Source organism: Pan paniscus, chromosome 20, assembly GCF_029289425.2.
Source record: "Pan paniscus chromosome 20, NHGRI_mPanPan1-v2.0_pri, whole genome shotgun sequence".
In the NCBI taxonomy this organism is placed as follows: domain Eukaryota; kingdom Metazoa; phylum Chordata; class Mammalia; order Primates; family Hominidae; genus Pan; species Pan paniscus.
The window spans coordinates 63,105,732-63,118,711 of record NC_073269.2 but is presented as its reverse complement, the minus strand read 5'-3'; the positions used below and the strand labels follow the sequence as shown (position 1 = coordinate 63,118,711).

The following is a 12,980-nucleotide window of genomic DNA, read 5'->3' as shown; positions in this document are numbered from 1 at the left end:
ATGTACTGCCATATGTTTGATTATTTTTTACATACATGAGATCATGCCATTTATTAAACAGTTCACACTCAAGGTCTCCATCTATAGCTTTGCTTTCTGAAAACTGCATTATATTCCATTGTGTGGACATTCTCATTCTCTATGTACACGTAAATGGGAATATTTGCAGTAAGAACAACATATGTATAGATTTTAAGATTTATTAATAGCAACAAAGTTAACCAGTGGGTGTGGCTTGCAGTTTCTATGGTGAATGTTTTGCAATACCTGCATGTAGTGCTGTGTTTTATTTTTATAATCAGAAAATAAAGCTGTAACATTCCTTGACAACACGACTTAATGGTTATGTAACATTTTGCTAAATACTTTGTTTTCATTCCTTGTTTAATGAAAACTCAGGAGAGATGCTGATTTTTGGATGCAGTAACTTACTTAGAACAAAGTATGTTTGTCACTGGCCCTAGTGGCCTTAGCCTTCCAGAGATGTGTAGCTGAAATACCTAATTTCTTAGGGGAGGCTCCATGCCAGCAGTGGTTATATTGGCCTTTCCTAACGTCAAAGGCCAATCCTAATTCTAGAAATGCATGCTTGAGTAACCAAACACTGAGGTATAAGCGGTCCTGTCATGGCCTTTTTGTTAAAGTTATCCTTTGCCATTTAGCTGTAAGAAAGTTCCTAGTTTATATTTAAATAAGGAATCCATTTCCAGTCCTTTATTATAAATTAAGTCCCCATGTGTCTATAGACTTTTACACAGTTGAATCCTGGACTCTGTTATGTCCCAGTGGTATATTTGTCCTAGTGTTTATATCCTTATATTGGAAAAAACACTTTATTTTTGTGTGTTGGAGTCATTTTACAGACAAACCACCTCCCACTCCAAATAGACCTTATGCAGGGTTGTCTTGATATTCTTGTACATTTATTCTTCCAGAAGAACTGGATTATCAGTTTGTCAAAACTCCCCACCTCAAAATAAAAAGGAGCTTTTTAAATGTGATACATGTGTCTTTATGTATTTATTTCAGACTTATTGCCCTTCTGTCATTTATTTTATTTTATTTTATTTTTTATTGTTTTTTATTTTTTTGGTGATTCAGTCTAGTTCTGTCACCCAGGCTGGAATGCAGGGGCATGATCTTAGCCCACTGCCCCCTCCACCTCCCAGGGCCCCCCTGCATCAGCCTCTTGAGTAGTTTGGATTACAGGCGCATGCCACCACACCCGGCTAATTTTTGTGTTCCTTCTGTAAAGTTTTGAAATTTTGTTTGAAGTTGCAGGTAACTTTGTTAAATTTATTTATGGAGATTTATTTGTTTGTTTTGCTATTAACGGGAATTATTTCTCTTGCTGTATTTACTCATAAGGTTTTGTAGTTCAAAATAATGCTTGCCCCATATTTATACTTTTCTTTTTCTTCAGTTGCACTAGCTAGGACTTCCAGGGTCATGTTAAATTGTAGTTTTGGTATAGCTGTCCCTTCCTTGTCCCCACTTCCAGAGGAACATCTTTAGTGTTTAATAACATGCTTGTTTGCATTTATTTGAGATAAGTCTTTATAATGCTTAGATGGTCTCCTGCTTTTACTCTGCTAAGAATTTATGAGGAAAGGCTGTTGAAGTTTGCAAATGTTTTTTAACTTGAAATACTGCTCGTGGGCTCCTCTTCCCCTTTCATCCTTTATGTAACAGTTTACCCTGATGGGACATCCTCCTTGTATTCCTGGAATAGCCTTTCAAGATCATGGGCTATTATTTGGACTTTGTTAGATTGGGTTTATTAAATGTTTTTGCATCTATATGCAAATAATGTTTATTGAACACCTATAAAAATATAGAGATGAAAAAGGTAACAGAGTCTTTGCCCATGGGGCCTTGCGGTAGGGTATAAATACAGGTGCTCTGTTGTTCTGTTGGATTCATACATCTTCAAGCACAGCTCTAATTAATAAGCTACGTTTTTATTGATGGCCCGTTTAGGCCATCCTCAGGCAGACTAACTCCTCAGCTTTAATATTTCATTTGATAGCATCAGGCAAGCCTTTAGACCTTTCTTCCTCTCAGCACCTGCAAACACGTATCTTCTGTTTTCTTCAGTGGTAGGCGTGGCTGTTGCCATGGAGAAGCTGGCCTGGGGAAGTGGGGGCCAAGTGGGTAGAGCAGTTATGCTTTTGATTGGCCAGACTCGCTGTCACAGAAGGTCACGTGGGATCTGGTCTTCCCCAGTCAGGGTGAGGTAAGTATGTGGCCCTGGCAGGTGCAAATTTCAGCATCTCACCCCACTGCTAGTTGCCCTTTGGGCAGCAAGTAGAGGACGGGGTGAATCCAAGGCTAAGGGTTGGGCCACTCGGCCAGGAAGGCAGCTAACCTCATTGCATATGGCCCACCTTGTGTCAGGTAGCCCTGCAGGAGAAGGTTGACCAGCACTTCCTCTTCTGCCTTTGGCTCTGGGTTGCTCTAATGTGACTTGTGTTAGGACTGTGGTTACGTAGCAATAACACAACAGAACACGTTTCCCTGTCAGTGGTGCTCGTCCCTTCCCACCATTCCATGTGTAAAATGTGTTACCTGCCATTATTTTGTGCTCAAGGTTTTACCTTTTACAAACCAGAAATTAGCTGTACATACAAAGGTTAAACCATAGTGTGCAGCTGACTTTTTTTTTTTTTTTTTTGAGATGTAGTCTCGCTCTGTTGCCCAGGCTGGAGTGCAGTGGTGCGATTTTGGCTCACTGCAACCTCTGCCTCCTGGGTCCAAGTGATTCTCCTGCCTCAGCCTCCCGAGTAGCTGGGATTACTGCCACCACGCCCAGCTAATTTTTGTATTTTTAGTAGAGATGGAGTTTCACCATGTTGGCCAGGCTGGTCTCGAACTCCTGACCTCAGGTAATCTACCCGCCTCGGCCTCCCAAAGTGCTGGGATTACAGGCGTGAGCCACTGCGCCCAGCTGCAGCTGACTTTTTAGCTTTTTTTTCTTATTATCATTTTATCTACTTGGCTATATTTGTTCTTAAATGGAGAATTGCTGGTTCAAAAGAAGTAGGTGTTTTTTTTAGTATCTTTAAACAGTGGCCAAAATGGGATCCAGAAATGTGGTTCATGCCTGCACCAGCTAGCTTCTCTACACCCTCACTAGCATCAATTTTCATCTTTTAAACATTTGCCCATTCGACAGGTCAAAAAAAGTTTATTGTAATATTTTACATTTCTTTGATTTTTGATGTTAAGTAACCGGCCTTTATTATCACTAATTTTAGGAACTCTGTGTATTAGTGTTGTTTATTTTCATATTGGGCTATTTTTCCTAATGCCAAAAGCCTTTTACATTTCAAACATTAACTGTCATCTGTGTTACAAAATACTTTTCCCCCTCCCTTTTTGCTTGGTTTTTATTTTGGTTGGTTTTTATAGTGCAGAAAAGTTGGGCCCATCTTTATTTTCCTGTCTCCCACGTGGTGGCCTTTCAGTGGTCTCTGCCATTGGAATTATGCTTGAGCATTTGCCTGACTGTCCCTGTTCTCTGCTGTTGTAAACAGTGCTTTTGTGAACACACTTTTGAACTGTATATCTTTGTGCACATGGGCAGATGGGTCTGTGAGTTAGATTTCAGAAGTGGAATTGCCAAGATAGGGGATGGCATTGTATTTATGTACTGACAGTTGTTGGGTGTAATTGAGGGGTATATTCAGATTGCAACTGCAATATCATAAGTATTTATTGGGTCTAACAGGTTTCAAAGTTGATTCTTTAGGGTTTTCTAAATTGACTTTCATGTACCTGCTAATGGCCAGGTTAGGGTATGACCATGGATTCAAACTGTGGATGGTGATAGGGAGGCGAGCGGGGGAGAGCCTGGGCTCAGCATCAGTGTAAAGATGTTACGGCTGCCTGCACCCGCTCTGTGAGTAGCACAACCTCTAAAGGCCTCTACTGGTAGTTTTGTTTATTGTTTTGTTTTAACTTTGAATTTATTTTTTTGACTAGGTAATACATGCTCATGGTAAAATAAAAATAAAAACAAAAAACAAAAGGAGAATATACAATGAAAAAGTAAGTTGCCCTCCCTTTCCTGGCCCCTAGTTCCCTTCCCCAGAGGCAATTACGATTAGTCATCATTAATAGTCTCTTATATATCCTTCTAGAAATCATCTGTCTAAGCACATCTGTTTTTAGTTTCTTAGAATGCTGTATACAGTGCTGTGTCCGGTTTTGCACTTAACTATCTTGGAGATCATCTCATACTCATTTATTTAGAGTTGCCTTATTTTAAAGGGTTTCATAGTAATTCATTATACAAACATAACATATCTTGTCTATTAACAACACTTCAATGAATATATTCTTGCACATAGGTCATTACATATCTCTGAGGTAAATTCATAGAAGTAGAATTTGTAGGAGAGGAGGATATGTGCACTTTTAATTTTGATAAAATTTGCATTGCCACAGGCAGTATATGAGTGTACTTGTTTCTTCCCGTGCATACAAACATGTTGCCCGGCTTTATGATTGATTGTTTTGTTTCCAGAGCCTTTCTTTACTCCCAAATGAGTTTCCTCTGCCATGGTGGGAAGTAGCTCAGGTCTGATTTTTTTTTTTTAAGATTTTTCTGTTAAAAAAATAACTTCCATTTTTCAATGGCTTCTATTGACCAAGGGCCAAGTTCTATTGGCCTGGTCAGAAAATCTTGAGCATGTTAAGGGAAGATTGTGTATGTTTAATCCTGAATTTCTTGAGGAAAAGCAATGTGTTTTATTTTTTTTGGCACAGAAGTTGGCATCCACCTTGTGACAAGATACATATGGGCATTCAAGTGGTCACAAAATTAATTGTAGGAAGTCCTCCATCTCTTTTCTGTGCTCTGGAATGGTTTTTATAACACGGTAAATATTTTATTCACAGAAAGTTTACTTGGGAAGTTGCTCTTTACATTATTTCAGCTTTTTAGATTTCTTCCCTAGTGGTCATATTTTTCTCGCTTCTTGAGTCAGGTTGGGCTATTTGTATTTTCTTTAAAAAAAATTATTGGTTTCCTATTGAACTCTATAAGCCTACCATTCTGATATATAGCTTTCACCTAGGGTACTTTATGCTTCAATTCATGTCTGTTAGGGAGAGAAATTCACAGAATAGAAGCATATATATGTATATAGATCTTACATAAGGGAACGTTAGTTTTATTTCTCTGTGCCTCAGATGTGTTTTTCTTGTCTTATTGTAATTGAGTAGAACTGCATAGAATAATGTTCAATAATAGCAGCATTAAGACTTTTATTTCTGCTTTCATGAGTTTTGGTTCGTGGTTTCTTAGTGATATCTTTGTCTTGCGTTTTTGACTTGTTCTGGTTTCATAAAGACAGTTTGAAAGCTTTTTATTTCTCCTGTCTGGCATGGTTTATATAGCATGGGAATGGCCTTTCCCCGAAGGTATAGAAGGCATCACCCCAGTGCTATTTGAGTCCCCAGTTGTTTGGGGAGTTAATTCTCTGACACTCCTTCTACATGTCTTTCATATTCTTAGTCTATGTATTTCTTCCTTTAAAACTTCTGCAGGTACCTGTGTTTTGACTCTGTTCCTGTGGATAGCTGCTTGGTCTGAAGTTCCCGAAAAGATCCTGTTCCCAGACAGGTGATTACATATCTGAGGGTATCTTGTTGCCTGAGGATGAGGGCTAGTATCATTTCAGGTACCAGAGTGTTCTCCTGAGTCTGTCTGCCACATAACAGAGTTGGGCCGTCTGCCCTTGCCTGTCTCCCTCACAGGCACAGACCTCTGCTCTTGCCCTGTCCTGGGTTAGAGTGACCATGTCTGAAATGTCACACCAATCATCTGGAGCCTGGACTCTCTGATCTGTTGCCTTCCCTTGCTTTGGGATTCTTCTGCCCAGCAGAGCATTATCTATGTTGTGCTCTCTGTGGTTTCTCAGTCCTGTGAAGGAAGGCAGCAAGGAAATAGTCCAGTCGCTAAGGTCTTCAGGATCGAGGCATTTGCATTGGATGGTGCCCAAGCTCCATGGGATGATAATATGCAGGAGAGAGCGTGGGAGGGCAGTTTGCATAGGGAGGAAAGTGGGAGCCCATCACTGAGACGAGTAAACATGAGTTTACCGTGATTACCACATTGATTTCCAAGTGATAATGTCTAATGAGAGACTCTGAATAATGGAAACACCTTCAGTTTTCCTTTAGACTTTTTCCAAATTAAAAAATTTAAACTTGCTTTCCTTTTAAAACAAAGGGAGAAAATTTTCGTTGCATATGGTTTTTTTTCTTCTCTGGAAGTAAAGCCAGTAGGTAGTTTATGCTCCCAGACCTAGATTTCTTTCCCATATTGCCTTACTTAGTTGCACCAGATGTGCTGACCAGTCATTAAAATACGCAATAAAACGCAAATAATAGCAAAAATGCTTTAAGGAAATGTATAGCTTTACTTGGTTACATAAAAAAGAGGAGAGATTGAAAATCTTTACATTTATGTCCAATCTCAAAAGTTTAAAAAATGGAAGGGGGCAGATAATAAAATAAAGAGAAGGAAATAAATGAACTAGGTAAAGAAACAGTAAGAAAGGAATGTCAAAACAGAAAGCCGGTTCTTTTAGACAGATTAGACCTTTGTCAAGATTGATGAAGGCAAAAGAACGTGCAGTAGCATCAAGAGGCTCAATGGTCACTTCTCACTGTCTGAGGGAATAATGTCATATTACCTAGAGTTGAGTACTTTTAATATTTTCGAGTGGTCTTCCATTTTTTACATGTTGTATACTGTGTTTTAATAATTGTGTTAAGGGAAGAAATGTTAGGGGAGGATTTGCCCCAACTCCTACTTCCCCTTTTCATTTTTGCTAATAAACATGCTGACATCTGATTTTAGTACTGGCTAGGGCCTTGAACATTTCTCTTGTGCCTTGCATTGGGCAGTTAAGTCTTTTTAGGTATCTTAGTTTATTTAAGCTTCACAATTCTGAAAGGGATGGAGGTGCTGTTATTCTCATCTCTCAGATTACAGAGAGACTTCTAGGGCATTAGACAAGTTGCCCACAGTCCCAAGTTAGCCCAAGTTAGTAGCCGAGCTAACTCCTTAAGTAGGTCTCTGTGAAGCCCAGGGGTCATGCTTGTAACTGCTGTGCTGAGGCCAACTTTGTGCGGTTGTTTGCCTATTTACTGGGGACTCCCATATCCCAAAAGCATTGTCGATGCCTCTGGTAAGGTGGCCTCCACTGCTGCCTGGTCTTCAACTTCTGGGACATGTGTATATCTCCTTACGATCTACAGGTCCCTGAGTACTGACGGTCACAGGCTGCCGCGTCTTTCCTGTTGACTCATGTTTGGTTCCTCCAGTGAAAATTTTACTTAGAGAAATGCTGCCTCCAAAGCACTTGTCTGCCACCAAACCTAAGAAGTCCTGGGCCCCAAATCTGTATGAGCTAGACAGTGACTTGACTAAGGAGCCGGATGTCATCATAGGAGAAGGTCCAACTGACTCTGAGTTTTTTCATCAGAGGTTTCGGAACCTAATCTATGTGGAATTTGTTGGGCCTCGGAAGACCCTGATCAAACTCCGAAACCTCTGCCTCGATTGGTTGCAGCCGGAGACTCACACCAAGGAGGAGATCATCGAGCTCTTGGTCCTTGAGCAGTACCTGACCATCATCCCTGAAAAGCTCAAGCCTTGGGTGCGAGCAAAAAAGCCAGAGAACTGTGAGAAGCTCGTCACTCTGCTGGAGAATTACAAGGAGATGTACCAACCAGAAGGTGAGAGTCTCCACGGGGTGTTGGAGGTCAGTGCAGGCCTCAGGTGTTCCCTGGGGCTCTCAGCCTCCACACTTCTGACATGGTCTGGACTGGATCACTCTCTGTCCTGGGCAGCAGTGGGGATGTCCTGTGTACTGTGGGATATTGAGCTGCATCATGATTTTCTGGGTGTGACCACCAAAAGTGTCTCCACACATGCCCAGGTATCCCCTGGTCGCCAAAACCTCCCTAGTGCAGAACCACCATCCTGAGTCAGGAGAGGGAAAGGAGACACTTCTGTAGAAGGGAGAAAACCTCCTATGGCTCCTGCCTTTTGGTGTGGTGTGCTAGGAGGTTGCCTTCTGGCTGTTTGTGTCTGGGGGTGAGGTCGGGGTGGTCACAGCCACCATGCTCCCCCCACCCAGTTTTTAGTATGTCAGGAGTGGTTGGAAGCCACTGAAGGGTTTTGAGCTCAGAAATGTCAAGATCAGGTCATTCCAACCATGTGTGTCTGTGACAGGGAGATGCGGCTCAGGGATTGGGGGGAACTATTGTGAGAATGTGGGCCAGAGATGGTAACTTGGCGACCGGTGTCCTCTTAGACGACAACAACAGTGACGTGACCAGCGACGACGACATGACCCGGAACAGAAGAGAGTCCTCACCACCTCACTCAGTCCATTCTTTCAGTGGTGAGTACCCATCCCCACTGGTCACCCATGGGCAGGCGCTGCCAGATGCTTCCAGATGGAGACACAGTGGGTTGGGGCCTCCATGAAGATGACCCGCCATCCCCGAGTGGTCAGCTTCACTCAGAGATCTGAGGAGAGGGTAAATTAATTGATGTCATAATGAGACATTTTTATATCTAAACAGACACCTTAAATACTTAATACCGTTTTATTCAACGATAAAGTATATAAAGCTATTTGGAATTTGCAACAGGCTGCTTCCAGCTGTACCCCCAGCCTCCTCAGGAAGGTTCATTAAAGATGCTTCAGTGAGCTTTTATAGGGAGCACTGCTTTCAGGGAGGGTGTGTGTGTTGTTTTCTTGGGTTTTGTTTTTTTTTGTAGTAGAATAACATGTACTTTAAGATCGGCTGCCAGACAGTAGAGGGTCTGCAGTCCATTCTCCTGAATGTGGACTCAGCCCCTTAGGAACTGGGAAGCCAGCAAAGAGTCTGAAGTGGGGGTTAGCTACTGGACTGAGCTTTGGAACTTGCTTGGAAGCAAGCCCCACTTGGGCAAAGCCTGCAGAAACCATGTTGCGGGTATATGATAAAGAAGGGGCCAGATGAGCCTGGGAACCTGGAGCTCTCTGTTTTGGATCCATCTCCTTGGGGAAGAGGGTAGCATCTCTTTCCAGAGGGGTGTTTGTGCACATGCAGGGAAAACAGGTGTGTCGAAGAGCTTTGTTAACCACTGGAATGTCTCACCTGCTTAGGTGACCGGGACTGGGACCGGAGGGGCAGAAGCAGAGACATGGAGCCACGAGACCGCTGGTCCCACACCAGGAACCCAAGAAGCAGTGAGTCTTAACCACTTTCTTTCCCAGTAGGAGATATAGAGCATGTGCTGTGCACAGGTTCAAGGGGAAAGTGCCAGGGCCTCGAAGTTTCTGCTGCTCCATTTGGAGTATATTCCGCTTCCCCAAAAGTTTAGTCCAAGGCTCGTATTTTTGAAGTTCCACTCGGTACCACCAGCACAGGTTTCACCACATAGACCTGTTGCCACCTAAACTATTTGCTCAGTATTCTTAAGCTGGTGCATTAAAAAAAAAAACTGGAAGTTTCTGTATGAAAGACTATGCCACTGCAAAAATTGAAAACTAGTATGAAGTGCCATAGGCAGAAGGCGAGAATGAAAAACACATTGTAACAATATTGTTAACTAGGAATGTCTGCCATGACTTCCTGCAGTGTTAGGGAAGTGCCACATCTGAGCACCAGGCCTGAGATTTGGAAGGGAATCAATCATCACACCAGTGTATTGTTGGTGTCCATACTGCTGGAAATCATTTCCTCTTCTTCCTGGACTTGGAGAACACTGCTGTGGGCAGCAGGGCACCCTAAAATTGATCAGGAGAAGGATATCAGGAGTGAGTGACATTTAGTGACGGTTCACAACACATTAGGCATTGTTCAGAGCCATGACCCTGTGGGACGGTCTCTGATGCCATCTCCCTGTCACACATTGCAGCTGGGGAGACCCAGAGATTGTGCCCAAAGGATGAGGCTAGTGGGCACTGTACCTGGACCCACACAGCTTGGGCACAATCTGAACCACCTCCGAGACTGGGAGCAGAAGGATGAGGCAGGGCCCCTGGCCCTGCCCTGGGTCTGGGTTGTTGTAGGGCCACTGGTTTTATGGGACTCCTCAGAGGCTGCCACAGAATGCAGAGAAGAGAAAGGCACTTGCTCTCATACACTCACACCCCAGCTGGCTTCATAGTTGAGTGGGACAAACCTGGGACCTGCAGGATGGACTGGGCCCTGCTTCTTGTTGATGCCTTTTTTCTTCCCAGGGATGCCTCAGCGGGATCTTTCCCTTCCTGTGGTGGCGAAAACAAGCTTTGAAATGGACAGAGATGACGACAGGGACTCCAGGGCTTATGAGTCCCGATCTCAGGTATGCTCAGGTTTCCTCTCTTTCTAGAAAGGCCATCTTCATTTCATGGCAGAGACGCCTTTCTTTCCCCAGATGATGTGTTTATCTGCCCCCTAGAGTCCAGCTGGGGTGAGAGTCCCAGCACTCCAGGAGGAGCCCAGGCCCATCCCTTAGGTGACAAGTAGCCCAGGTTGCTGCTGGCTGTTTCTGTGTCGTTCATGTGGGGTCAGAGGAGCTCCTGCCCTCTCAGCATGTGTGTCACTTGGTAGGTTGGTCACATTGGCCGTTCCCTACAGGGCCAGGGAAGCAGAGTGACTCTGGAGATGTTTCTGGTCCTCAGGAGGGAGCCAGGAAAGCTGTGGGTCTGCAGAGTAGACTGGCCAGGGAGCACAAAGGCTCTGGAGCTGACAGGAGCTGGGTTTAAAGCCTGGCTCTGCCACTTGCTAGCTGTGTGGCCTTGGGCCATTTACTCATAAGCTGAATTTAAGTTTCCTCATCTGTAAAATGAATATGGTGATTGCTCCCAGGGCTGCTGTGAAAAGTCACTCACACACATACATAAAGTACCTGGCACATGGTAGGCACACCGTTAAATGTTAACAATTATGGCAGTTGTGGTTTAAGAGGCAGCATGTGCCAGGGAGATTCATGAAGGGAAAAAAAATGTGGAACTTGAGCTTGTTTTTTAGGAAGGAGGAGAGGGGTCACTTATACATGGTGGAGTGTGGAGGAGGACCCCAGCACTGACTGGACTCAAAGAAGGGAGAAGCCATTGGGCTGAGCCTTCCTTTCCTTCACATATCAGTACCCATCCCATGTCAGAAAGCAGGCCTAGGCCCTGGGGGGCACAGCAGTGAGCAACACAGAGAGGGGCCCTGCCCTGAGAAGCTTTTGACAGTTGCACAAATAAGTATTGACACAAATGTTGTATATAACTGCTCATCATTCTCAGTGTCCTCAAGGAAAAATAGAGAGTTAACAAGAAATTGTAACAAGGGCCTTGATTTGGATTGAAGGGAAATGTCTTGGAGGCATTAACAGTTGCCATTTAGAGCCAGGAGCACGCCGGGTCAGGTGTTGGGGGAGGGGACCCCAGGCATTAGGGAGAGCTCAGCTAAAGTTGTGGGATAGGAACCAAACCAAGGGCCAGGTGGCTGGGATATAGGAAGAAGGCTGGAGGCATGTGTGGGCCTGGCCACTGGTGTCCTGGTAGTTGGGCTTTGTCTTGTTTTGCTTTTTAAATGCCCTTCCTTGACAATGTGTGAAGAATTGGCATCCGAGCCCCATGTCTGCATAATTAAAAGTCTGGAAGCTACTGATTCCTACTGACTCAGTATGGTGGTAACACCAGCAGCAAATGACACAAATTACATTTTGAAGGTGTACACAACAGAAAATTCTCTCATCTTTTAGCTTCATGTGTAAATTTCTTAATTGTTCACATGTATAGATCATGTTGTGAAAACTACATTGAGCCATACTAGCATTGTTTTCAGAACAGCATCTCTTCCATTGAACTTGATTGCAGTTTGTATGCATTAAGATGTCATTGTTGATTACAAACACAAAGCGAACAACCAATTTAGGGCTGCCCACTGGCCTAGATTTTAATTTTCAATCAAAGCGTGCTTTTTCTTTCATGTGAAAAAAGAATTTTATCTGTGAAGCTCTGCTGTGTTTCCTTGCCCTACTTAGTTTTTGTTGTTGTTTCTGCTTTTTTGTGGCAGGACACAGGCAGTGCATGGATAAGGCTTCCCTCTTAAACCCAGATACCCGTACCTCTTTGTCTTTGCTTATTCAGCAAGTCCTCTTTTTTTTGCTACATTTTTCATGTTGCTCCATTCCTCTTCCCAGCAATAGAACTATGGTAGATTTAATATCAAGACATTTGTATTTCCTTTACATAATTTTCTTAATATTTAAGCAAGACATCACACTGCAGAAAATCCTCACCCACAGTATTGTAAAGCAGATAGATACTCTTCTCCCCATTTTACAGGTGAAGAACCTGAAAGAAAGGTTCAAAAAGACTTCCGTTCCCAAGGCTGCATAGCTCATAATTGGTGCAATCCTCCTTTGACCCAGATCTCTGTCCAGCTCCAAAGCCTGTGGGCTTCCCACAGCACCATCTCCCTCCTCAAGTCTCTCTCCAGCCTCAGTGCCATTCTTCCTGGGACCATGACTCCCTGAAAACAGTTCTAGTCAGCCCTCTGGCAATAAGCAAAGGTCCTTTAGAATCCTGGTAGAAGGTTCTCCTCAGTAATGTGAGGAATTTTAAAATTCCTTTTTAGGTAAATATCCATTAAGACAGAAAAGGCAATTATAAAAATGCCTTCAGGGCTTACAGTTATTCCTGGGTGATTTGGGAATTGTGCGAACTGGAGACTCCCTCAATGTAGCCATGCTATGCCATGGAGAAACCGGGAGGGAGGTTTAAGTCACATCCTGACCAGATGTCTTCCTGAATGTGTGTGTCTTCTTTCTGTTTCCTGAGTATTCCGTGCCTGTTTGATATTTAGTCTAAGTTTTCCCACCAATCCCTTTCTATATGTGTCATAATCTCACCCACCACTTAAGGCCCCACCTGCCCTCCACAAACCTTTGCACACTGTTCAGGCCCACCCTGAACTGTCCCTCTACA

The 12,980-nt window shown here is 43.4% G+C and overlaps 1 protein-coding gene across 27 annotated transcripts in view; it reads left to right on the top strand.

Moving 5' to 3' along the window:
• Nucleotides 1-12,980, top strand: part of LOC100987733 (paternally-expressed gene 3 protein) — a 69,853-nt gene that overhangs the window by 8,683 nt on the left and 48,190 nt on the right. For 9 of the 27 annotated variants that reach the window (XM_057300735.2, XM_057300737.2, XM_057300739.2 and 6 more), the window contains 5 exons: nt 5,554-5,629; nt 7,587-7,752; nt 8,334-8,423; nt 9,177-9,260; nt 10,257-10,360. In XM_057300735.2, the coding sequence (XP_057156718.1) occupies nt 7,737-7,752; nt 8,334-8,423; nt 9,177-9,260; nt 10,257-10,360 (294 nt within the window). In that variant the 5' untranslated portion in view covers nt 5,554-5,629; nt 7,587-7,736. Of the gene's footprint in view, nt 1-5,553; nt 5,630-7,272; nt 7,753-8,333; nt 8,424-9,176; nt 9,261-10,256; nt 10,361-12,980 lie in introns of all 27 variants that reach the window. The other 18 variants (XM_057300734.2, XM_008962220.4, XM_008962222.4 and 15 more) reach the window with 4 other exon arrangements.